This window comes from Takifugu rubripes, chromosome 3 (genome assembly GCF_901000725.2).
Source record: "Takifugu rubripes chromosome 3, fTakRub1.2, whole genome shotgun sequence".
NCBI classification, from domain to species: Eukaryota; Metazoa; Chordata; class Actinopteri; order Tetraodontiformes; family Tetraodontidae; genus Takifugu; species Takifugu rubripes.
Window position 1 is genome coordinate 4,692,021 of NC_042287.1, and position 25,630 is coordinate 4,717,650.

Below are 25,630 nucleotides of genomic sequence, written 5' to 3' on the forward strand. Positions count from 1 at the left end.
AACTGAACCCAGAGGCAGTTTACAGTGAAATAGGTTTATTATCGCATTTATTTCATCAGTTTAATTGAGGAGATTCGACCAACACAGACTCAGTTGATACTCATTTCAGCTCAGAAAGCTAACTATGGCTAATTCAATCGTATTTTCTTCCAAAACCTGAGTAACTAATGCGGCCATTTACACTAAAGGAAATATCACTCTGTGGTGTTTGTCTTCTTCAGCACTGCATGCTGCTCGGAGGGAAGAAAAGCACGGATATTCCCCTGGAGGGATACCTTCTCACACCGATTCAAAGGATCTGCAAATATCCTCTGCTGTTGAAGGTGCTGCCCAATTACAAATGGAAATCCAATCAAAACTCAGACTTGTTCTGACATTTCAAAGACCCATTCCAGTCTTAGCGAGTGGTGTTTTTGACTGCATGTCTTTGGCACCAAAACTCCCATTTCCCCTGACTAGGAATTGCTGAAGCGGACCCCAAAGAAGCACGCTGACTACCCAGCAGTAGAGGAGGCTCTGCAGGCCATGAAGGCCGTCTGCTCCAACATCAATGAGACCAAGAGGCAGATGGAGAAACTGGAAGCTCTGGAACAGCTGCAGTCCCACATAGAGGGCTGGGAGGTGGGTAAAACCAAAAAAATACATCTCAGAGTGAGGTTTTGTGTGAAAAGGAGAAGCAAAAGTGCAGCTTATTTTAGAATCGTGCTCACCATCTACCTTAAGAGTTAAACACTATTGCATCCAAATCACAGCTCTCAGCTCAGGGGCCACAAACAGGGCTTGGGAGCCCAGTGAAGGGTCCAGTGAATTTTTCACGCCTTCCTCACTCGCCACAACGGAGTCCTTGTCTTAGTAGGCACTGGTGGGACAATCTACCCACAGAGGGTGCCAAGGGGGGTGCCAAGGGGGATGCCAACAGGCACGCTGCCCAATCAGAATAGAGCAAAGAAGCAGAGCTCTAGGCTCACATGCACTGAGAGGGTTACACGAGGGGACATTTAAAGTGGGAAACGGAAGAGCATTGAAAGATAGAACTACACAACAGGCCCCACTCGGGTGTCCCTCTATCTGCTTGCCAAAATCAGACCCCCCCCCCCCCCCTTACCCTCAGAAAACTTCACCATTTCACTGTGATAACTTCTGCATTTTGAAAGGACATAAAAAAGGTTATTCAACCCCAAAATGTTCACAGTAAGGAAGCATTCAGTGTCTTTTGTCATTTTATAACATTGGTAATGGTCACAAGGGATCTCCTGTGTTTTGAAATATCCAAAAATGGAAAGAACATGCTAAGCTCAGACGTAGACTGCTGCTTTCATGCCTGTATGCCATATGTATCTGTTCTTCCTCTCTTTCTTCCCCTCTCTCCTCATCTTCTACTCTTTTATCTGGCTCAAGAGTCCCCATCCCAGATGGGCTTGGCCCTACTAAAGGTTACTTCCCATCTAAAGGGAATTTCTCCTCGCCACTGTTGCTTGTTTGGAAGTTTTACATTTTTAGTTGAACAGCAGTTTGAAAGGAACTGAAAACTTTTACCTGCCTGTCAGACTACTTGAACGGAAGCCCTCCAACACCTCACAGACTCACGGCCAGCCGCCTTCCAGCTCGACGCAAGTCGAGCAAAAACTCCACAAAAGGCACTTTACCCCCACCCTAACCCAGCCAGTGCTCACCTCCCCCAAGTGAGCCTTCTGCATTACAACATTAGTCTCGCTCTTCTTGCCTGTCTCCAGCCACTCTCCCAGGCTAATCATCTCCAGCTCTAATGGAAGAGGACGCCAGTAGTGCCCACTCAGGCCCAGACCCATTACTGCAGCCCAGCTATGCTGTGCAAATGCTCGTTTCATTGGACACAAACGCGAACAAGCACCAGTAGCACGTTACAGTTCGCCTTTGTAGAATGTCTTGAAGCACAGGAATGCGTATTAGAGGATGGATCGTCGCCGCCGGATGCATTCGCACGTGCATCCGATCACCTGAAACCCAATCTGCCCAGCTGACCTTTTTTGGATTTCACCTTCGTGAAGGCTCAGGGAGTCATTTTTTACTCTCTCTATGAACTCTGGAGAGACGAACAGCCATCATAAATGAATGCTGCCGATAGGAATCGTTTAGTGACGCTCCGGAGTTGGTGTTGCCAACACCGGGGTTCCACAGCGGTCCAATGAACTGCGTGTCAGAGATGTCAAAGATGACAGTGAGGTCCAAATCAGACACGTACGTGTGTGCCTGTTGGGAATTGTGGGGTGGTGGGTACCTCATGAGGCAAAGGGGGGAGGTTGTCCAAAGTCCACACCTGGGTATATTTAGTTCCAGATGACTTGGAGTGGAGTGATCCGATCAGCAATGAGTAATTACATGCGTTTTAAAGCAGTTTCTTTATTTTATGTTCGAGCAGTGTTCATTCCCTAATAAAAGCTTTAACGGGACAGTTCATCCCCTAGTAAAAAAGTACTTACTCTCCTCTTTAGTACTCTTTAAAGTCTCAGTGATACTCGAGATGAGTGTCCTCTGAAGTCATGGGCAGCAGACTGCGGCCACTATATAGTGACACAACTGATCCCAACGATCAAATACTTGCAATATGTTCTGGAAAATTAGTTGGGGGAAATCGGATCTCGTGTCATGAGAGGCAGAATGGATAGTGAAAGACACAAACTTAAGCTGTCCTTGTCTCTTTCATTTAGATTTACTTCCTTTTATTGTTTAAATTTTCCAGGCTTAACTCAGGACTTGAACACGTGACTGAGATGTTGCCTTTGCTTGCATCTACAGTTTTAAAGGCAGTTCCTGTTCTCTTTTTGTAAAAATGAAAACATTTTAACCCCAAAACTTTGAATAAATGAGGTTCATCAGATAACCTGCGATTATCTTGTCAATGTGGTTTTGCCGCCTTCTTCCGTGTGAACAGTTTTGAGTGCTACAGTAAGGATTATAGAATAATAATGTATATACAGTGGATTTAATATATGAAGACTGCAGCATCTTAATGACAGAATGTTACTAAAAAGTACAGCAAAGCTTAGGTGGTCATTTCTAAAATGCCCTTTTTGTAAATTGGGTGTGGTTTGGTCAGGTTTCTTCACGCTGATCAGAATAAAACTGCACAGCTTCGTTCTCCACTCTTTTCACTTCCTCATCGCTCCGCAGCTATATTTTATGTGTATGAATGCGGGCCTGTTTGGGTGTTTACATCCTGTCAAAACAAAGCCCGCGTCTGTTTCATTAACCCACAGGAAACAATATTTAGGCCAAGGTAGCGACCTGCCCTGTCACTTTTTATGTTGTTTGGTCCCATTTAACATCCAGTTTGCGGCTGCCCTGCAGAAGTATTTGGCAGCCCTGAAACCACTGTGTTGACAGGTTTCTGGTACTTGTTACTAACTCAGTTGTTTGGGCTGCTCTGCCAGTAAAGTGTGGGCAGGCCAGTTCTCTGCTTATCACTGGTGATGGAATGAACACCAAATGTTCTTATCTTCAAGGTTTAAGTTGAAATACTGAGGTTTCGGTTTTGTTACAGACTGTTTTCTTCCAGCTTTAGAGCTCCCCCACAATATCTTTTGCTATGCTTATTCTATATAAAATATGGTTTATACAGTTTAAAAACAATCATTCGCATCCATCCAACCTCAGATGTCTTGTTCAGCAGCTAAAATCCTATTATTTATTTTTGTTTCTACAGGGAACAAACCTGACGGATATTTGTACAGAACCGCTGCTTTATGGAAATCTCCTCAAGATCTCGGCGGGAAATATCCAGGAGCGCGTTTTCTTCTTGTTTGACAACCTTCTGGTTTACTGCAAGCGGAAATCCAGGTGAGATGAGCGACTTCGCTACGACACAAAGCGGCCTCAACAAACTGTACAAATGGAACCAGATGGCTGAAGTCCAGGCCACATTCCTGTGTAGACCAGTTGAAAACACGCTAACAAAACAGCTATACAGTACGTTAGCCCTTTCCCACAGTAGTATTAGTATGAACTAACATGATTTATAGACACAGGGCTTTTTCTTTTGCAACTGCAGCAATGCCATTGACGGAAGTGTTGGTGGCTGTTAGTAATCCTTGTGTCGACCCATTTCCTAGAGTTTCTGGCAAAAAGTCCACCAAGAGGACCAAGTCTATCAACGGGCCCCTCTATGTGTTCAGAGGCCGGATCAACACTGAGGTGATGGAGGTGGAAAATGTGGAAGATGGAACAGGTTGGTGTTTATCCTGCCGCCTTAGATATGAGGACCATCCATTCATGCACTTCTCTCACAGCATTAGCATATTTCCTCATTTGCTGGTAATGTCTAATGTAAATTTCGGCCCAACCTTGGATGTTTTCACTTTAATTTTCCAAGTCGGGTCCAAAACAAATCTTGTGCTAAATGTTTCATTTGACTTCTTAAAAGCAGTGGGCGGATGTATACGAATGAGGCAGCCGTTGACAGTTTAGGTGGGGTATCATATTTGTACCTGGTTTCAAACAGGATGCAGCTCGCAACCTCATGTATCAACGCTTCACGTTAGGTATTCGGTAATAGCTGAGGGTGCTGAAGCGCTCCACCGCATAATCAAACACTGACTAAGGCGACAACGCTGAAGTGCGCTTACATTCGCTGGGCGAGAGATAAACGGCTCAGCTGTGGGCTCGTCGTGATGCACCCTTCGCTCGGCTCGTGGTAATGTGCGGTTTGTTGCTAGTCAGCGTGCACGCGTTGGTATGCGTTGCCTCACTTTGTCTTCCTCTCTGCTCCCTGTCTCACTCTCATATGCTTCCGCTTCTGTGTGCCGGCAGAATGTTTTGCAAGCTCACATGACCTCCTTTTTCGCTCAACGTGTTGCTGCTGGTTGTCACATTAAAGCTTCTGAGGGAGAAACTGCAAAGAAAAACACTCCTTATTCTGAAAACTCAGGGGCCCTGCACTGAAATTGACCACAAGTGTGCCCAACTGGAACGCAGATTATCTGATTACATGAAGATATGAGTCATGTATGCTCCAAAAACATACCTCATAAATCATATAATACATTTTTTTTAATGATGTTTAAGTATTTTGTTTAATCTAGAAAACCTTTGCATGTGTAGTTCTGAACTAATTCAGAATTGCTTTTATTTGATGCATCTAATCTGTTCTTGCTTGCACATGATTTCACTTTTTTTTTTAAAAGTGGCTAAAGGTCAGTTTTTTTCACCAGTTTTCTGCATGTCCCAACCAAATTCCCTGCTCAGTGGGAGTTTTCCCCTTGTGGGCCAGGACTTATCTGATCTATTTATATGATCTTTGAGTGGGAGACTAATGTACCCCATTACCAGTAACCATTAATTATTCAGTATCTACTCACCTGCAAGTAAATGGCTGGTATAATTAGGAGGGGTACAAGTGAGATTTCATGTCTGTGGGTGTGCCTTGTTGTCTTGTAAATCAGTAATAAATACTTTTAGGTTAATATTTATTTTTTACTTTTTTAATTAGAATACAGTTTTACTGCACTACTGAGGTCACTGTTTGGGTGTGGTCTGTTCTAAATATATATGAATATACCCTACTTACCTTCATAATAAACAATATTATATGTTTCCTTGTAATCTGCACCTATTTATTGCCTTTATTTCTTCCCCTGCAGCGGACTACCACAGCAACAACTACACAGTGACTAATGGCTGGAAGATTCACAACACTGCTAAAAACAAGTGGTTTGTCTGCATGGCTAAAAACGCTGAGGACAAGCAGAAGTGGCTGGATGCCATTTTAAAGGAACGGGAGCAGAGAGAGAGTGAGTCACACTTTGTCCTAAAGAGATGCTTTAAAGTTAAAATAGGTTTGATCCTTTTTAGTTGGTTCCTGAGCGTGCTGAGTGACACACGGCATTGCTATTGCGGTTTTTCAGTGGAACCTAAAGGCCCAAGCAATTTCTCTTACTTTCACAAATTCATTTTAAGATATGCTGTCAGTTCCCCTTTACAAAACCAAATTGTAAGAAGCGCTAAAATAGCAATGCGCTGTTATAGGAAGGTGTTTTTTCAGGTGTACAGACTGGCTGCATTGTGCAGTTTTGTTGACCTGATTAATGCTAAAGGGCATGCAGAAGCAAACTGAAGAACCTCTGGTGTTGTTGAAGAACATAATGGGCACTATATTGAAAAACAGTGCCGGTTTATCACAATTGTAGTCAAATGAGGACTTGTATAACCAGCATCAAGGCTAGATCCATTACATCGGCTGAATGAGATTTAATTATGCATGCTGTCTCTCCTGAACTGGCAACTGTACAATGGAAGTCTGCTCCCCGCCGTCCCCTGACCCTCCTTTCACCATTTTAAAGCCTTCCAATCTTCCTCGCTGCATGCTTATACAGAACGGTTCCCAGGATTTCACATTTCAAATGACTTTACTGGATTTGTAAATGATCGGAGGGTCATTTTCTTGCCTTTTGTGGTACCTCCTCATACCTGCCTGTCTTCGCTTTACGGACGTAGTGTAACGGCTTGACAGAGACTTGACATGACGTTTACAGCAGGCCTATTTAAGCAGAAGCCACCACAGTTTGGTCTACTCCCCAAATCCAGGCAAAATATCAACGCAGGAGAGAGATTAGACTTATCAAAGCCCCTCGTGCACAGTGGCTGATGATTCAAAGGGTCTGATCGCGACCAACAGATGTGCTAAAAACAGCATCCAGAGCAAACGCTGAAAATAGATAAGCAAACTTGGCAAGGAGGGTAAAGCTCAATTACATCATACACGAGCTTCAATCTGCATCTGTTTTTATGCTCATAAGCAGTTCCTCGGTGCAGAGTTGGGGAGTGTTTCCAACAGCAGGAGTGTGTCCAATTTCAGCATTTTTACAGCAGAATGAAGAAAAAAAACCACGCCCCGAGATTTGGGATTAGCTGCGTAAATTGATACTCTTGTTGCTCCTTGAGTTGTTTTCCCTTCATTGCATGACTTCCGACTTTAGCCTTTAAGTGTGTTTGCACCTGTTCTGCACCGTCCATCTGTCTTTATACCGTGCACATTAGATAGTGTGAAAGGCTTTAACCAGATTTCAGCTCGGACACAACGAGTTACCTGATAGCACTGATGGCTAAAACTTGAAAATGCATCCCTAAAGCTGTTTCAATGTGCTATTCAAGCTATTTCGGAGCTTTAGCACAGTGCATCTGTCACTGTAATGCATTTGGAACTCAGTTTTCCCCATTCGACATGAAACGAGCATCTTCGGTGGCCGCTGACGTCATCAGCATCTGGACCCTTGATTAAAGGGCCTCGGAGTATGAATAAACACGGAGACGTGTGCTGCGGCTCATGGTGTTCCGTTTCAATCTGGTGGAAATCGACCTGAGGCGAGCAGATGCCAGATCGGTCACACTGTCCAATTTCCACACGCTTTTCTATTATTCACTCTGCAGTGCACGCGGGTCGTGCCGCGCTTACCTGTTTCTCAACCACTGGCCTGTCCCGTCTAGACAGCTAAACGATCGAGCACTACCGGGGTTAACATTCTCTCCATCTATCTTTTATAGCACTGTTTTTAATTTGCTATCGCTTTTCCTGTCACCACTGTTTATTGTGGCCTGTGTCCAGTGGAGCTGTGATGTAGTCTGTCAGAGGTTTGTTCAGAGGCTTGGTTCACGACACCGCCAGCTGGAGACGGTCTTCTTTATCATTTTTAGTTATTTATTTTGCACATTTATGGGGGGGGGGAAGCCTGGGTCAGGTGATGCAACGGCGCATTTTGTTATTTCAATGAAGACAAGGAGCAGCACAAGATAAACTCTGACAGCTGGAGCAGGAACTCAAGGGGCCCTCTTGTCTGAAAATGCCCCCCCCCCCCCATCTGTTGTTCAATGACACTTATTGTTTAAGTTTACTCCAGCTGCTGTCAAATGTAACACGACCTGACCTCTGTCGCAGGCTGCCGGCATGGAAGCCCAAAGACTCTGGAAGAAAAGACGATTTAGGGAAAACTCCAGTTTTTGTGTGTTTTATTTCATTCCATGTTACGGGTTGGACAGCAGTTATTCCATAATCTCCATGTTGCGTAATCAAGGTTGAAAAGCAACTGGATTTAAATTGAATATCTCGATTACTCATCATTTAGAATAACACGCAATCACTTGCTTTTTTCTTTTTTTAGATCTGTATAGATAACCTTAACTCGAATGACACAAATATGACTTGAATGCCAGGCTTCTATTCCTAGACCTCCTCCTGACAAACCTGCCACATGTTCTCATTCACACCGATGAGCTCTCCACTTGTGATACTGTCACTTATATACGTTTGGGTGCCTGGTTTCAATAGGTTCGAGATAACGCAAACAACGTGAGAAGGTCCCTTGGTGTGTAACTGTAAGTGCTCACCAGCTTGGGGGGGGGGGGTTCAGTAAAGTTAAGCTGCTTAGGGAAATGCAGTGAAGTGGAACAGAGTCAAAACGCACCAAAGTGGGCTTCTAAAGTTCTTCAAACCACATGTTGAGGTTAAGTAACTCTAATAGTGTACTCACAGCGGGCCTCACAATGGACCCCCTCATGCTGTACCACGCAATAGAGGGATGATAATCAGGCGACACGCGGAGATCACCGTCACATTGATTTAAAGTGCGTAAAAGTGCACCAGGCCCGTCTCGGCCACATTAACATCTGGGTTTGTGGCATAATCCAATTGCTGTGCACTATTCCCAGCATCACTACATGTGTACAATAGCAGAACACCGTTGGTCTGCCCCAGCAAAGGCTCGTTTGTTTCCTCTAACACTACCGTGACAACATCCGATTTTCATTTTGATGAGTGAACGCCAGCAAAATGTGCTCCCTAATCTGCGCGGCGCTTCATTTCTTGTGTTAACTGTGCAAACCTTTCACGTCCCTTCCTTTTATCTTCAGCTTCTTACAATGCGCATGCTTCACTGAGGGCGAATCCATCTGAATCTGACTTGCTTTAACCTTTTTCGTAGGTCTCAAACTGGGAATGGAGCGCGACGCCTATATGATGATTGCAGAGAAAGGGGAGAAGCTCTACCACATGATGATGACCAAGAATCGCCACCTGATTAAGGACCGAAGGAGGAAGCTCAGCATTGTCCCCAAGTGTTTTATGGGAAAGTGAGTCTCTTTTGACAGCGGTTATATGAAATCAGCAGGTTTTTCCAAAGAGCTTTCCCCTCTCTCTCACGGAAAAGTGGAAGCGGTTTTATCCCTTGCTTTTGTAAGCAACCAGCCCCACTCAGACGCTCTTATGGGACGGTAAAAGGCCCGAGTCGCTCCCCACGCACTCATACAGACCGACTTTCATGAGAAACTGAGGCGCTGCAGTGGACCATCCTTTTTATCCACTTGAACTTCCAGAACCATGAGAAGACAATAAGAGACCTACTTAATCTTGGCACTCCTGCGCCCATATCCATGCACACACACCAGCATTTGTGAGACCAATGAAATTCCTCCCAGGACTATTTTGGGACCGTGATGCGACTGATGACTGGTCTTATAAAGAGAGACCAGGGAGAAACCATTTAAAACTGCAACTCTTCCGTCATGGCCTCGCAGTATAATGGAAATCAAGCGCTTCCCTGTCTGGTTTTGGTTTCTTAGCTCAAGGGTTAAGGTAATGTGGTGGATTTTGATGCTACAACTCCCCAAAATGGAGATGAATAAGGTGCTCAGAATAACGCGGCTTTCTGGGAACGACCGTAATCCTTGATCTTAAGCATCCGTCTGGCGGATGAACCGTATCAGGTGGTCTGGATTTTGAAACATTCCAAAGTTGTGATTTCTGCCTATTGCTACAAAAGTGTGCGCGTGCTTTTTGGGCACCTTCTGCACAATGCTGCGTAAATGGCGTTGCCATGGGGATGCATGTTTCACGTGGTGCGGTTTCACATTTTTTTTACAAAGAAATACATCAGTTTCAGGTCATGTTTCTTTTTCACAGTAGTTCTTTTTTATTCAAACACCCCCTTTACTTCCTCTCTATTGTTAGTCTACCTTTCTGTCTTCTCCCACCACCTGTGCAGCCATTTCCTGTTGAGCGCTGCAACCGGCAGTGTCTCTGTGTTTGTCCTTCTCATTAAATTAGAAGCAATCATTGCTTGAGTGCTCATTGAATTAAATACACATGTCGACAGCAGCTTATTGTTTTATTGATGGCGTAATTCCATCATCTGTCTGCTGTCTGGTTCAGAGGTGGCCTGTGTTGACAGGCTCTTCTGGCCGCTGCTTAGCTTGGCCCATCTGTCTGTCGCATCCTTAAGGACTATTGTCTTTTTAGTTTTCTAGTTTAACATTTATGAAGAAATTTCCCAATATGAATGTTAAAAATAGGTTAGGTGGGATAATTTGAATTAAAAGTGCAGTATGTGGGTTTTTTCTTTTTCTTTTTTAGGTATAATGCAGATTTCATTTCAATATTTTTGTTTGTAGATTTAGCATCTTTAAATGAATATGATTTACCAATGGAACTTACACACATAGCCACCCAGTTCATATTAAGTATTTGTGTCTCTCAATTAAAGTTATTTCAAAATAAGAGCATCCATTTTAAAAGCATAGAATTGTTTCTTTTTAAACACAGAAAACTACAGTCCAATCCATGCTTGCGTTCAGCAGTTACTAATCATTGGATGTGATGTACAGTCGGTGCAGCGTAACAAACGACTGATTGGACTGACGCTAATGTAAAGGAAGCGTACTGTATGGCTGGTATTTACATGTGAATAACACCTGTGCAAACAACCCCCCCCAAAATTTCTAATGTAATTGTGTTTTCCTGCTTGTATTTTCCAGTGAGTTTGTGTCATGGCTGATAGAGAGTGGCGAGATCAGTAAGCCCGATGAAGGAGTCAACTTGGGACAAGCCTTACTGGAGAATGGCATAATTCACCATGGTGAGACAAATCAAAATCCTTTCTCTCCCCACAGTGTCTGTCCTTGGCTTGCTCAGCCTCTATTCTATATTCTATTCAGACTGTTTTCCCACTTGTTCTCTTTGTCTTATTTAAATTGAATTGATCTTTTCATCTTTTGTTTCTTTGTGCCTCTCCACTTCTCAGTTTCATGTCGTTCGTTATCTCCTCCATGAATAGAAAATTTCACTTTCATAAAACATTCCTGGAGGTCCCTCAACCTGAATAGCAAATAATAAACAGAAAATGGATATAAATAGCGCACGAATGCTTGTGCAAATAAAGTGCAGACATTCAGAATATATATTAAGCACAGTGGAACATCTCCTGGGCTGTTTTAAATGAAACCCCTCTGAATGTTGCTTCAACGTTATCGTTAAACCACAGTGAGACACAAGAATCACCAACCGGACTGAAGTGAAATCAGATTATCCAATAGAGTGTTAACACGGATCTGCCTTTAAGCCATGGGTGTGGGGGTGGGGGGTTGTTTGTTTTTGAGAGATATCCATTAAAAGGTCAAGAAAGAAAGTCACCCAAATGCATTTTAAGAATGTCTGACATCTAAATAGCTTTATGTTTAATCTGCAAAACACCAGATTTCCACCTCAGCGTCTTTTTGCACATTTTATAAGGTCAGCCATTAATCCATGCCTTTAAAGGTCTGCATTTGATACTCGATCATGGTTGATGGCGTGGTGCCTTTAGTTTTATGGGGTCATTTATGTCCAGACTGGGGAACAAATGGCAGCTTCTTTGGATCCATGTCACCTTGTGTTCAACCCAAACTGCCTCCTTCGGCAGATTTTACTTTTAACTTATTATACAAACATTTGTGTTTGTACTTTTGAATAGTTTTGCTCATCGATGCGGCGCAGCGTAAGTTTACGTCTGTCTGCTCTGATAAACGTTTCAATGCTGCAAGTGACAGTTTGTCTCTCGGCTCATTTTTCAGTGTCTGACAGGCACCAGTTCAAGAATGAACAGGTGATGTACCGATTTCGATATGACGACGGCACCTACAAGGCTCGCAGTGAGCTGGAGGACATCATGTCAAAGGTAACTGACTACAAATATTGGAAAAACATTAGCATGAGCGCCTGCTGTTTATGAAAACCTCCTCCATAACACGTGCCTGCCTGAAGCAATAGCTCCGGGACACCTCTTTTGACTAGTAAAACACTTCCCCCGTAGCCATGCTGGTGCTTGTGTAGCGAAGGTGTGTTGCTGTGTGACTCAGCTGCTTCCTTTTTTCCTCAGGGCGTCAGGCTGTACTGCCGCCTTCACAGCCTCCACACCCCGGTCGTCAAGTAAGTACCTGCTCGCTCCTCCACCTCCTCCGCCCCTTTTCATACGTGAATGTTCGGGACATTCCAGCTGCATGATTGCTATTATTATTATTATTATTCATGGTGTGTTCAAATCCACCCGTTCTTTGTCCAATGAGGTTGCAACAGCGCCGCTGGAAATGACCAGACAGGCATCAGCTGCTGTTGCTGGATGTGTTCAAGGTTCTATGTTAAACCAAGTAGCAGTTAAAGGTTGGAAAGCTACATAGCGTCAGAATCTGGCTTTGAAATGTTGGTGTTATCGCAATTCAGAGGTCCTACGAACACGAACAGCATGTATGTTTTTGCTGTTGAGACAGCAGGGCATGAAATTCCCCATTTATTATTCCCTGTTTGCATATATCTCAGCTTGTGCTGGGTTTAAGGACCAGTTCCTTATCTTGAGTAGAATTCCAATGAACACAGGAGCTTCTCGGTGACAGAGCTGACCACTAAACTGTCAGAAATAACGCAGAAAAACGATGTAAAAAAAATAAATAAATAATGGAGTCATGATGCCTCAAGGATTCTCAAAAATGCAATTTTAATTTTCACTAAAAGCATGACATGGAATAAAGCTTAGATGGATAAATATCACAGAATATCTCCATTCTGTATGTATATGTATGTATATGTTACTATATGTAGCCTTATTTTGGGACACACAAATGCTGATTTCTGCAGCAGTGGACCCGTTTGACGCACGTTAACACACGTCTTAGTCTCTCCATCACTTGTCTGCTGATTGAAGTGCGCCAGGCTGCCATCAGTGTAAACAAGAATCGATATCCTTCGCACAAATCCTGGTGTAATCCCTTTCAAATCTATCGCCGAACCACCTTTGCATGTAGCAGCCGTTCATCTAGCTGAGGATTATATATTCCTCTGTTATATGAAAAGGAAATAAACTAAAAACTTGCCAAAAAGTCAAATCAGATTTTAAAGCTAATTCATATATAATATGTATATAATGTAGAACATCCCCCGCAGCTCCACATAAGACTGCACAACCAACAGCATTCAAGTGTGGGACCATTTTCAATGCAAATTTACTGTTCTCATGGTTACTGCGACTTGATGTCATTATAAGAAAAGTTTTTTTTTTAAATAAGTTATTGTAAGATCGTTTTAATTCATCTTTTTTGTTCTCTAGAGACCGAGATCATCATCTTAAAACCTTTAAATCTGTGGTTCCTGCGAGCAAACTTGTTGACTGGCTGCTGCTGCAGGTAAAAGCTCTTCTTTAATATTCATAGATAGAAAAGAACGTTACGTCTGTTCTTGTTTTTCCTTTATCTGTTGAATTTGGAGTGAAACTTACAGTTAGCGACACGTGCCGCCTCGCCCATCCTCGTCTCTCCTGCGACAAACCCCCCGATGACATCGGGCCAGCTGTGCTGCCGTGTGTTTTGAAAGAGAAGGTGTAAAGAGGTTTTGTCTCTGATTGACTGTGTGCGTCACTGATTCGGTTTCCCAGGGAGACTGTTCCACTCGAGAGGATGCTGTGATGCTGGGTGTCGGGCTCTGCAACAGCGGCTTCATGCACCATGGTTAGTTTGATTTTATTCGTACTGCCTTTTGTTTTGTATGTCAATTCAACCTTAATCACACCATTTCGTAGGCAGTTCAACATCTATTTAAATTCCCTCGTGTTCTTTCTCTCTACGTGTAACAAATTCATCCTCTGGCAGGTTAAAAGAAGTTTAAAAAAAGCAGCTTTCCAAATCCGGACCACAAGGCCTGTAATCCAGCCAGGATTTCTAACCTACCGGATAGAAAACGCCTTCACCTGGGATCTGATTTTCCTCGGAGGCGTATTGTCTGCCTGGTAGGACAGAAATCCTGGCTGAATTGTGGCCCTCAAGGGCCGGATTTTGACGCCCCTGTTCTTGAATCGCAGACCACATTGTGATGGTGTGGCTTTGGCTTTGGGCCGGCGTGTTGAATATAAACAGCATTAGCGCTACACCCTAACTAGAGCTGTTTGTCTTAGCTACATGCCCGTCTGGGTCAGTCCACTCAACCATGACCACGAAGTTGAATTTTTCATCTCCGTAGTGTTATGGGTAAAGTGAGGCTTGTGTTAGGAAGTAGCAAAGGCCAGAAAACAGCAAGAGAAGATTGGGCTGATGCAAATGGTGACATCAATTTACATTCAGGATGGGATGGAGAGGTTACAGATGATTAGCTAAATTGCCAAAAAAACGGGCCACGGCGCGATTGAAGGGCCTGTTACACTGCGACAGAAGGAATTCAGGACAGCCAGTCTTTGTCCTCACTTTCTACCACTCACTGCACTCCGGCTGTGCCATCTGTTGGACGAGGTCGTTTGTTCTTTCTCACCTGTCCCCGATCTCTGTCCTCTGTCGGACCCATAGCCTTTCACTTCAGGCTGTCTGCTCAACTCACCCTCCCTCAAGTCTCTTCTCAGCGCTCTCTAGGCACATCTGCTGCTCTTCACCTCCTGATCTCTTCTATTTCTGGCTTTTAGTGTCCTTTTGAATGCCGACTCTTTTTTTTTTGTTTACGGGGGTACTCACTCCTGGGACACTCGCTGCAAAAAGGCAGTGAATTAGCTGCATTAGCATGCACCTAGCATGCAGTTACAGTTTCACCTACATATTAATTATTAATATTAAAAGATACAGTCTGTCCATGCAGCAAAATGTTTTTGTATTCTTAGTAAAATTACACCCATATGAAATGATTTGTCCTGTTGCTGGTTCATATGCTTAGAAAGACCTGATAAAAGATTGTTTACTCATTCTCTTTTGACATTGGGCCCAAGCTGTGGCACCAGAATTCTAGCGAGGCTCGCTATGAATTAAGTGTGCACGTGCTGGTTTTAAGGCACCAATCCTGTCAGCTTTTGTCATCATTTATGAAGAGAGGAAAATGGCAAACATCAAGTCTGTCTGTCAAAGTCCTCTTTTTTTCAGCTGCGATATGACGTCTACACTTGATTTAGAAAAGTAGTTTGATTAAATGTGGCTCGAGATGACAGGTTTTTCTGGAGTAGCGTGACTAGGAAAGGGTCATTTCACTTGGCATCCTGTATGTGTTCATTTTGGAATGTGAGGACGAGTGTGTTTGTTCAAGCTTAAGCTCACCTGAGGGTGCCAGATGCTCCCCTTATCTCTGAACAGCTGGGTACCATTGTCTTGTAAATGAAGAAATTAAACAAAATGCAAACAAAAGATCGTAACATGTTTCACTATTAGATTAGTATTTATATTAGAACATGTGTTTTAGGCCAAAAAGTCCCTTTCATTTCAGCTCCTTAGAAAACCCACATGGTGGTAAACAGAATCTGTTTTGCTGCTGTGACCGAAGAGGAGCCTCTAATTTGCTCCTCACTTGTTTTTAAGTGCCCCATGTGTTGACGAGAGAATCCGCACAACAGTCGGAGTCCCACACACACTCCGACGCACGTGTCAGATCCTCTGGAGGATCGCCCTCTGCATTTGAGCCCAAACTGCCCGGGACAGATGTTGTTTGGCGCCAGATGTTCCTGCTAGCATCATTAGCGGCTGATCTAATTAAGCGATTGTTTGTGTGAAGATCTTCGCGGATCAGGTGGCATTTTCCGTTAATTCGGCCCGAACAAACACATCCCCTGTGTTCCTGCAACCCTCCTTTATTTCTGCACTTGATGTTACCAGGATTCCTTAAAAACATACTTAATATTTTTAAAAAGACCTGTGTTGTGCACAAACACATGATTCATTTTCATTATTTAGAAATCTGATTAGATCGCATCAGGATTCAGATTATTTTTGATCTTTGTTATTAAAAGTCAAGTGTTTTTCCTGTTTTCCCCCTAACCTGAAATGTCTGCCTCTGCTGTTTATCCTGCTTCCTACTGTGCCGTCTGAGGACACGCTGTGTGTTTTTCCCCCCTCAGTCTTGGAGAAGAGCGAGTTCAAAGATGACTCACAGTTCTTCCGATTTTATGCGGACGAGGAAATGGAAGGAACCAGCAGCAAGAGCAAGCAGCTCCAGCGCAATGACTTCAAACTTATCGAGAACATCCTGGCCAAGTCCTTAGTGGTGAGCTGACACGCAGGCTTGGTGTTGCGTAATACCGTATGTGCATCTATGCTTTGGCTCCAGTGTCCACTTTAAATTTCTTTTCCCCCTCAGTGCTGTAACATTTACATTTAACAGCAACTTGCTGACATCAGAAAACAGGTGAAGAGCCCCCCCCCCCCACCCAGAGGGACACTGTCTCCCTTGTTTTTAGGAAGTTGGTCTCAACAGCTACTGTAAAAAACAAAAAAAACCTCCAGGATTTAAAACATTCCTGACATTTCTGAAATATTTCAAATCCGGGAAAACTGCGGAATAATCAACTTATGCAGTAGCCTGTTGGGTTTTTCCCTCTTCTAATACAGGAGTAGAAAAATGCAGCATACATATTATGACCGCAGGAGACAATTCATTTTATTTTGTTGTTATTTGAATGTCATATAAATAATACATACGTCACGCAGAGCATTGCGCGCTCCCTTTTTATTAAATCACAGTGAGATGCAAAGCAGGTTATTTGTCCTTCCACAGGAAATTGAAAATCCTTTTTCTGTGATAAGCAGAAGTAATCCTTCCTCAAATCTATTGTTGATGTTAAGTGCGCCGGCTCTTTATTCACCGCAGCCGCCTTTTCCGACGTAACAATGCAGATCCTCATCTTATCAGGGCCACAGAGCAGAAAAAGATTGCCAATCATCTCAGCTAATGGAGGCCGGCTAATGTGTTTGGCGTCGACAGCATTTAACTGGCTGCACTGGGGAAAAGAAATGGAGGAGAGGGGAGTTAAGGCACATAAGCAATACTGGAAAAAACCCTGTGGTGGACCTATGTGATTATCATATTATGTGAATTATCCATCTGTAGAGTATTCAAGCAGCAGGTGGTCTTTCCTTTAATGCTTAAAACATCCCGAGCCGCACATTTTAAAAGCATGGATAATAGATTTTGTTTCAGCGTGATGACAGTTTGTGTTACATGCTGAAGTATAAAAGGTGTGATTAATGGTCTCCATTATAGATTCACCCTGAGGAAGAAGACTATGGCTTCGAGATCGAGGAGAAAAACAAGGCCATTGTAGTGAAGTCTGTCACCAGGGGTTCACATGCTGAGGTAAATAAATGCGCACGCACACACACACGCACGCACACACAATTGCTCACATGTGTTTAGCTTCCTGCCACGAGACATTGGTTCCAGTTTGTAATGCCTGTCCACCGTTTTGACGGCTCCCGTCAGTCCAATTTAAAGAGACTCCAGATCTGACTGGCCATCAATTTTTTTAGGCAGACCTTGTCACACATGATTTTGCTCAGCAGGAGCTGTTTAAATGGACGGGAAATTTGGGACTGTGGGCTGTTGTTCTGTTCCATTTCAGTTACTGTGCAGGACTTTCAAACAGTGGAGGTATCAACCAAGCGCGAAAGACTAGTTTTTGTCTTGAAAAAAGCGCTTAAAACGGGGAGAAACTCTTTTTGTTCCAAGGTTATTTGAACACTTTTTATTATTTGAATCGATGCAGCATGTCTCCTCTTCTCCTCGGTCATTCTCTGGATTATTTTCTCATTTTCCCGCTTTCTCCTCAGTAAAAACCTCTCCATCCCATCCTCTATTACCCGGCCGTTATTATTAGTCCTACCCCATGTGTCCCAATGTGCCACAATACCAGGATTGCTAGTTGTGACACGGCCCATGTGCCAGCACAGTGAATGGATCCCAGCTGATTCCCATGGGGCTCTGAAAGGGGTCACCCCACACACACACACACACACACACACACACACACACACACACACAGCCATGTTATTATAGAAAGTCACGTGTAATTGGGCTGTATGATCACAACCACGCCCTTCGCCATAAGCTCCTCCCAGTCAGGCTTGCATCAATTCTGCACTGTTATTCAGCGTCGGCTCTGACTTGGCTGAGGCCACCAAGGCGGATTTCTGGCTAGGACACTGGACTCACACAGCGATGATACAGAAGCTGCATTCTTCTCCCAACGTGACTGAAAATTTGAAGGATGACCGCATTTGAAACGAGCCTCTGCTGCTGTGTGCCTGAATTTAAATGTATTTTGTTTTTGGGGTGTTAATATAAAGCTGAAGGAGTTGCCTGTATCAGTGTGTGGGCTGCTGCTACTGTAGTCCCATATGCCTAAAAATTGCAAATGGGTGGAAAAAAGCATGAAATACACTCAGTGTTGTATAATTAGATCTAATTGCTGATTGAAGCTATCGAAATTATGACCACGACCTGAAAATTCCATTCCGGTTTAGCCTTTTTTCCTTTGCTGACTACTAATCCAAACAATAATTTGCACGAGTCACTAAACAGGCACATGGTTAAGGTGTCACTGTTACACCTGACACCTGACCTGGGAGCTGTTAGCGTCCAAATAGGGCCTCAAAGTGGGTTTAAAAAAAGATCTAGACCCAAAATAAGCATACTCTACACTGTCTGTGCGTCTGTCCCTCCAGATGGCTGGCCTGCAGGTAGGCAGGAAGATTTACACCATCAATGAGGACCTGCTGTTCCTCAGACCCATCTCGGAGGTGGAAACCATGATCAGCCAGGCCTTTTGTATAAGGCGCTCCCTGCGGCTGTTGGTCGCTACCAAGGCAAAGGAGTGAGGAAACACACATACACACATATAGACACACACCTAAAAAACACTATTCTTACTGGTCTTTTCTCCTTAAGGATTGTGAAGATCCCTGACAATCCGAACAGCTTGTCATTCAGACTCTGTGGCTCCGCCCCTCCTCATGTCCATGCTGTAAGGAAAGGTTGGTGAAATAGTAATTATAACAATAACAATGATTGATTTAAGGATAAACTCTTAAAGACGCAGGTACAATTGAAAGGTGTGCTTTTCGGGATTTGAAACAAGTGCCACATGGTGATGCATGCTCTTGTCAGAGCTTTGAAAATGCAAGGAAGACAAATAATTCCGCAGAAAAATGCAGTAACCTGAGCTGCAAACCACCTGTTAGTTTGTAGTGGGTGTTTATGGCCACCTGTCACCCAGACTGCCTGCAGCCAGATCTCTAGCCCCCAATGCAGCAATTTCTCTGTTGTGACAAACAAACACAATGCTGTGATCAGAGCTCGGATTTTCTTTTACCTTAAAGCCACACGTCTGGATATTTGGTTTAGCAGCCAATAAAAATGTATTAACCAGACACGCAAGCTGGGGGACAAACTGTAAAATCCAGAAATGGGAAGGAAGCATTAGATGCTGGCAATGAGCTCCTGAATTTAAGAGGAACATTTTTTCCCCTGTGTCTTAAGTTTAAAAACAAATCCTAATCAAATCCTAAACTAGAAATCCACATGTGATATCCATGTATGGGTAAAAGTGCAGTGAGGTTCGGTAGCACTTCCACCCCAGTCAGCAACTGGGGTGGAAGTGATGCTGTTACTGGTATTTTTAGCTTAGGGGAGGAAGCTGAGAGAGGTGTTGATGAAAACCATCGGTAGCTTGGGACGTGCAACAGCACGACTAATTTCTCCTTTCTTGAAGGAAATGAGACAAAAAGTCCTCTGTTTCTGCTTCCTACAGACATGAGACTTTAGTCTAAAGTAGATTTCAAATCACGTTTCAAGAAAGCGAAGTCTTATAACTTATTAAGGTGGTTTTTATCAACTTAAGATCTTGCATCAGTGTAAACCCACACTGCCACCTCTGACCTCAGATCATTCACTGTCTGTCTGTAGGCTGGGAGGCAGCTGCAGCGGGTCTTCAGCCGGGCCAGGTCATCCTTAAGGTCAATTGCAACAACGTCAACCTCGGCGACTTCCAAGAGGTCCTGGAGCATTTCAGTGCGCAGCATACACACCAGGAGCCTCCTGAGACGGTGAGGGGACACATTTAACATGTCAGTCCAGCCACTTAAACGTATGTGTATACATGCACTGCGGCTAATTTTGACTGTGTAAGTTACACAACTAGCATAGCACAACACAGCACTATCATTATAATACAAAGGATCTTAACGAATTCTCTTTCAAAAGCAACATTTAGCTTTTACACCCAGCGCTATATTTTTTGTTTTTTTTTGAGTCCTATAATTTTAACACTGTACAATCAAAGTTATGTTTGATATGAATGTTAAGACCAATTCTTCTTCTTAGTGCCACTGGGTTTATCGGACATTTGAAGACATTGAAGAGCTTCAAAGGAACAGATCTGCTGGTGAGAAGGAGGAGAGCACTTTGGGACATTATCCAGTGGGGAATGGTTCTAATCTGGAGACAAATGGGACAGGTGATGTCAAACATCTGTGTTTTATTTTGCTTTTAACAAAGTGAGGCAGCACCAATCAAGCAGCATTCATTGAACAGATGATAGAACATAGGAGATGTTATTTTTATAAAATCTAATACAGTTTATTTGACAAACGGTCTCTATGTTTCAGGTTATTGATGTAAGGTTCATTATCATTATCAGTTAAATTATGTCTTACTTTAAATTCACAATTCTGACCTTAACATTCAAAAAGTCAATATTTTATTCAGTCACATAATAATAACTAAAATTTGCTCTGCACAGACCACCTGTTGGGTAGAGTATCCTTCTCCAGTGAGCTGCCTCTGGTTAGCATGACAGTGGATAACGTCCATCTGGAACATGGGGTAGTCTATGAATATGTCAGTACTGCCGGCATCAAGAGCCACGTCCTGGAGAAGATGGTGGCACCAAAAGGTTGCTTCAGTCTCACTGCTAAGGTAAATAGTGTGAGGCAGGTTAACAGCCTTGGCCCACAGCTCTCATCCAGGAAACCTTCGAGGGACATGTCACACTCACGCAATATTATTGTTTTAATCCACATTACCCAGCTGATGGCTCCAGATTTATAGATGCGTCTTATTGTTACAGATCCTGGAGGCATTCTATGGAGATGACAGCCTCTTTGTTCGAAACTGCAGCCAGCTAATCTCCCAGAGCGATCGAGTTGTAACGATGCCACAGTACGAGTTCAGACAAATCTGCGATACCAAGCTGGAGAGTATTCGCCGGCGCATAAGCAGCTATCAGCAGGTACGGATGCACATGATGTACACTGTTCTCATTATTGTACTCTGATAATTAAAAATAATTATCTCATGTACAATACTCAGTCTCATCCACAAACTCTTCCTTCCTGTTTTGTTCCAGTTTTCCCTGGAGCTGAGGAACAAGGTGTGGCCCTCCTTCAGACAGGCCGGCGTTTCCCCTCACCCGCTGGGCTGTATGGATTTCGTTCCCATCAACTGCCACGTCAACTTCATGCAGGTTTCTTATCCCAAAAGTGCTACCTCTGCCGGCAGAACATTCAGCATCCGCTTCGGCCGCAAGAACTCCCTGTTTGGCCTGGATCCCGACCAGGGTATAGAGTACAGACACACCTGTGCACCTGTCTAATCGAACACGGCGTCCATCATCACTCACATCATAACATGGGTTTCACACTGTTTCAGCCACATCTTTATGAAGCTTAACCTAGTTAACACCAGCTCAATGTTCTATCTGACCCATTACCTCTCTGACCATTGAATTCCATCAGCACAGCGGGTCGGGGGGGGGGGGGGGAGAGTTAGTCCCACCCTCCCATAGAAACCATAAGGTTTCTGTAAGGATTCCCATCGTAAATTATATAAGTGGGTTGCCATTAACAAGGCATTAGCCCCAGGCCAAAATCATGTTATTGACAAATGAATGATGTCAGCAAAAATGGCGCCTCTGCCATAGAGAAGGAATGCTTGTGATCCAGTGCTGCTGCTGGAAAGGAATACAGAGAGAGGCCGCCAATGAAAGCAAAAACAAAACATTAATAAGGCTTTGATGTATGAACGCAGAAATAAATATTGTCTATAATATGGACAGGACTTTATTATGACATAAAAGAATTAGTTTGAGGCTTGGCTGCTTATTTTCAACAAGGATGGAAATGCAAAAACAACTGTCTAGACAGCAGTCAGCCCCGCTAACAGTGCTGCAGGAGCTCTCCGCCTCCTCTTTTCTCCCAACGTGCTGAAAGACGGACATCTGCTGAGCAGTTTCGCTGACAAACTGCTCAGCTCTGGAGATTTTCTAGCACGTGTTTGAACGGCAAAGAGGCACAAGGGATTGTTTTTGATGGGAGGGGTGTTTAGTTTGAATTTAATGCGATAAGGTACAGAATTAGAAGGTAGCTGAGGCGACGCTTACCCAGTACCGTCCTCTGGGGTTAAAGCTGGGCCTGGAATGGAAACGGCACGTATTAGACCTCATCCTTCTAAACATAATGTTAAACCTAATCCATAGTCAGTTTTGGGATGTCTCATATGTTTGCAGCTTAGATTGGCCTGTAGCCTAAACAACCATTTTTCTATCCTTCTGTCACTTAGCACTTTGGTTACACAAGTGCCATTTAAGAAGTTGTTTTTCATTAAGTGTAAATGGAGACCAGACGGGAGTGTTACTTCATCTCTTCAAACGTTTCAGCATCTGGGGTTGATCTGATATTATAGAGAGAGAATGTCTCTCTTCTTCGCTCACTGTTTATACTGTCTGTCCTCTCCTGTAGCACAACTCAACCCCATGTCCCATACACAGCATTGTGTGACCAGCATGGGAGCTCCTTCCTGGAACTGCACTGGCCTGGAAGGGGGCGAGGAAGATGGCAACGGGGAGGTGACCGATGAAAGAGGCCAGGGGGAAGGTGGCCTGAGCTTCTTGCTCAAACAGGAAGACACAGAGACCCAGGATAATTATATTTGCTTGTATAATCGCCTGGATGTTGCTGTAAGGGAGATGAAGCAGTATGTGGCTCAGATTGATGTGTAAGTGACAAAATAAATCTCATCTGAGGCAAGCATTAAATACAAAGAAATCCCGCAAATGCATTAAAAAATCTTTTAATCAAGAAAGCTGGTTTTAAATAGTGGCAAATCCCCCCCGGTTTATATACGAGCTGACAATTTCTTTATATTAAAAAGCCTGTGATCGCCACGGCAACCCCCCCCCCCGTCTGTCCATCAGCTACTTTTGTCTGTCTGCCCTTTGCTTCCTTTAAAGCTGAGGATTTACAAAAGAAGCATTCTTCAAGGCCAAAAATATTTATGGGCCAGGCCCAATACAGGAACAGGGTGTGAGGCCAGGATAACATCAAGAGAAGGAGACTAGTATTGTCCATCTGTCTCAAGGAAGGGGTGGCACAATGGGAATGAGCAGATGTGTTTTGAAGGCCTGTATCCAATGTTTGCATATAAATGTAAGCATAATGGTGCTTTGACACCATTTGTGAGACTTAGTTTATAAGCAGTTTATATGCAGTTAAATGCATATATTAATTGCATTATTACCCTAAATTTCTTAAGGCGTATTAAGAAAGATAGCTCATGATGTAAAAAGGCAAAAGTGTTTCCTAGCTGTGGGACTGAACTGTCCCAAAGCAATTTAATATGTATTCTGACATGAGGATAGTATGTTTCATATGCAACATGTAAGAGTTGTGCTTTAAGTCCATGCTTGAGCCATGTCAAATGCAGAGTTCCCATTAGACATTTTCTTTTATCAAGCAAAAGTCTAATTGGGTTGTGTTTTAAGTAGGTTACCAGTCATTGCTGCAGTGTTATGGTACAGTATTAGAATGTCATCTACCGCTAACAAGTGCTCTCCCAATCCTCTGGCAGGCTCTTGTCGTCCATCACTGAACCCACAGAGCTGCAAGGGAACGGTGGAGAGTACGACTCAAATCAGACCCCTTGTGAGGACGGCTGTGACCAGGACAAAACGGAGCAAGGCGGAATTAAAAAGGTCTGCTTCAAGGTGAATGAGGAGGACCAAGAAGACTCGGGTCATGACACGATGAGCTACAGGGACTCTTATAGGTAAGACACTTCCTGAAGCTGACATCATAGTAAAATGAAATAAAAAATAACAACAGTGAATAAAAAAAATGCCATGTTTATGTAACCAGTCAACTTGTTTCCCCTCTTCACCAAAACTGCCTCTGTACCCTACAGACCCATAATACTTCTCATGTCCCTCCTTAGGGGGACCTAAAATTATTTCCACATGTTGGCATTGTAACTGAGCCAGCGGGCTAAAAATGACTTCAAAATGTCTTGGTCAGATCTGGTTATGTCATTTGCTTGTTGTGACATCACTGAGGTGTTTCAGCGCGCGACAGAGTGCGTGTGTGTGTGCGCACAGTCCACTAGACGGTGCTCCACCGAGCCCCACCCTCCACCACCCACAAGGTTGTAGTTATTGGTTGCTGCTGTGGTGCGTTTGGTGTATAATAGGCCCGAATGTTTGGGGCGGCGGCCTCCTCGGCCCCTCTGTTATTAAAACGCCATCATGTGTAATGGGACTACCTCATAGCAATAAAGTGCTAAGGCAAGTGGACATGTGTGGTAGATTTTGTGCACTCTACAACATGTATTGGGATGTTTTTGTAAACTTTCAGATTGGATTAAAGAAGTGCTGCTTTGCTGCAGAGGTGGGTGGTGAATCTCGGGAACAGACATTAAAGCCTGAGGTGTTGGCGACGGAGTGTAACGCCGTCCAACAGTTGGGGATTGTTGGCCACGTGCAAACACGTGGACTCGTGGTTGAGGCCAGAAAATTCCAGAAAGCACAGAGAGCAGAAGAGTGTGAGGGTGAAAAAATAATTGCCGCCTTTTTTCGACTGTTATAGTGGGGCTGACATATTTATTTCCTGATTCTGTGCCAGTGTGCATGACCTGCATTCATATATCTATATACCCTGTCAGTTCCGTTTACATTTCACTCGCTACATCTCAACTGTTAACCTGTTTCTCACACACGAGCCTGGTCAGGTCTGTGTTTTTATAGGTTTCTATCAGCATAATTGCTCATTCATTACATTCCATGGCAGTAAACTAGCCTTCATTTAGAGACAATAGAGCCTTTCAGTGTAAATAGACCCTGCACTTCAAAATGATTGGCGTTTTATGTTTAAACACTGAAGGAGCTGAGTAGGTCCTCACTTGGCAACACATCTTTTGCATTTTCTTGCTTGTATTTATTTCCATCCCTTATATATCATTAATCTGTCATTTTCCAGTACAAATACTACGTATAGCCATAAAGAACATGCAAATAGGATAAGACAGACCAGGCTGTGGATTAATATTCCCTGGGATCAAGAAACATTGCCAGGGTTTCTACGAGTTCATGCTCAGTAATTATGCAAATGCCTTACACAGTATGCATTTCTCTGCAAGCATGAACATGATATGGACAGTATGACGCATGCTTCGAAAAATTGGATAATTTTCAGTGCGGAACTGCAACTACTGTGCACACACCTCTGGAAACCGGGAACTCAGATCCATAAGTATTTACACATGCACACTAGACACCAGGGAATAACCTGGAATGTAATA

General features: G+C 43.5%; 1 protein-coding gene across 4 annotated transcripts in view; it reads left to right on the forward strand.

Annotated features, from left to right (window-relative positions):
- prex1 (phosphatidylinositol-3,4,5-trisphosphate-dependent Rac exchange factor 1) overlaps positions 1-25,630 on the forward strand; it is a 54,118-nt gene that overhangs the window by 19,315 nt on the left and 9,173 nt on the right. For all 4 annotated transcript variants that reach the window (XM_029834511.1, XM_029834510.1, XM_011621660.2 and 1 more), the window contains exons 5-26: positions 222-323; positions 460-621; positions 3,683-3,816; positions 4,089-4,204; positions 5,616-5,765; positions 8,949-9,096; positions 10,777-10,877; positions 11,851-11,954; positions 12,156-12,205; positions 13,377-13,452; positions 13,701-13,773; positions 16,128-16,273; positions 17,270-17,362; positions 18,730-18,878; positions 18,953-19,038; positions 19,970-20,109; positions 20,387-20,519; positions 20,805-20,980; positions 21,132-21,293; positions 21,411-21,621; positions 22,801-23,056; positions 23,909-24,106. In XM_029834511.1, the coding sequence (XP_029690371.1) occupies positions 222-323; positions 460-621; positions 3,683-3,816; positions 4,089-4,204; positions 5,616-5,765; positions 8,949-9,096; positions 10,777-10,877; positions 11,851-11,954; positions 12,156-12,205; positions 13,377-13,452; positions 13,701-13,773; positions 16,128-16,273; positions 17,270-17,362; positions 18,730-18,878; positions 18,953-19,038; positions 19,970-20,109; positions 20,387-20,519; positions 20,805-20,980; positions 21,132-21,293; positions 21,411-21,621; positions 22,801-23,056; positions 23,909-24,106 (2,966 nt within the window). The remainder of the gene's footprint in view (positions 1-221; positions 324-459; positions 622-3,682; positions 3,817-4,088; positions 4,205-5,615; positions 5,766-8,948; positions 9,097-10,776; positions 10,878-11,850; positions 11,955-12,155; positions 12,206-13,376; positions 13,453-13,700; positions 13,774-16,127; positions 16,274-17,269; positions 17,363-18,729; positions 18,879-18,952; positions 19,039-19,969; positions 20,110-20,386; positions 20,520-20,804; positions 20,981-21,131; positions 21,294-21,410; positions 21,622-22,800; positions 23,057-23,908; positions 24,107-25,630) is intronic.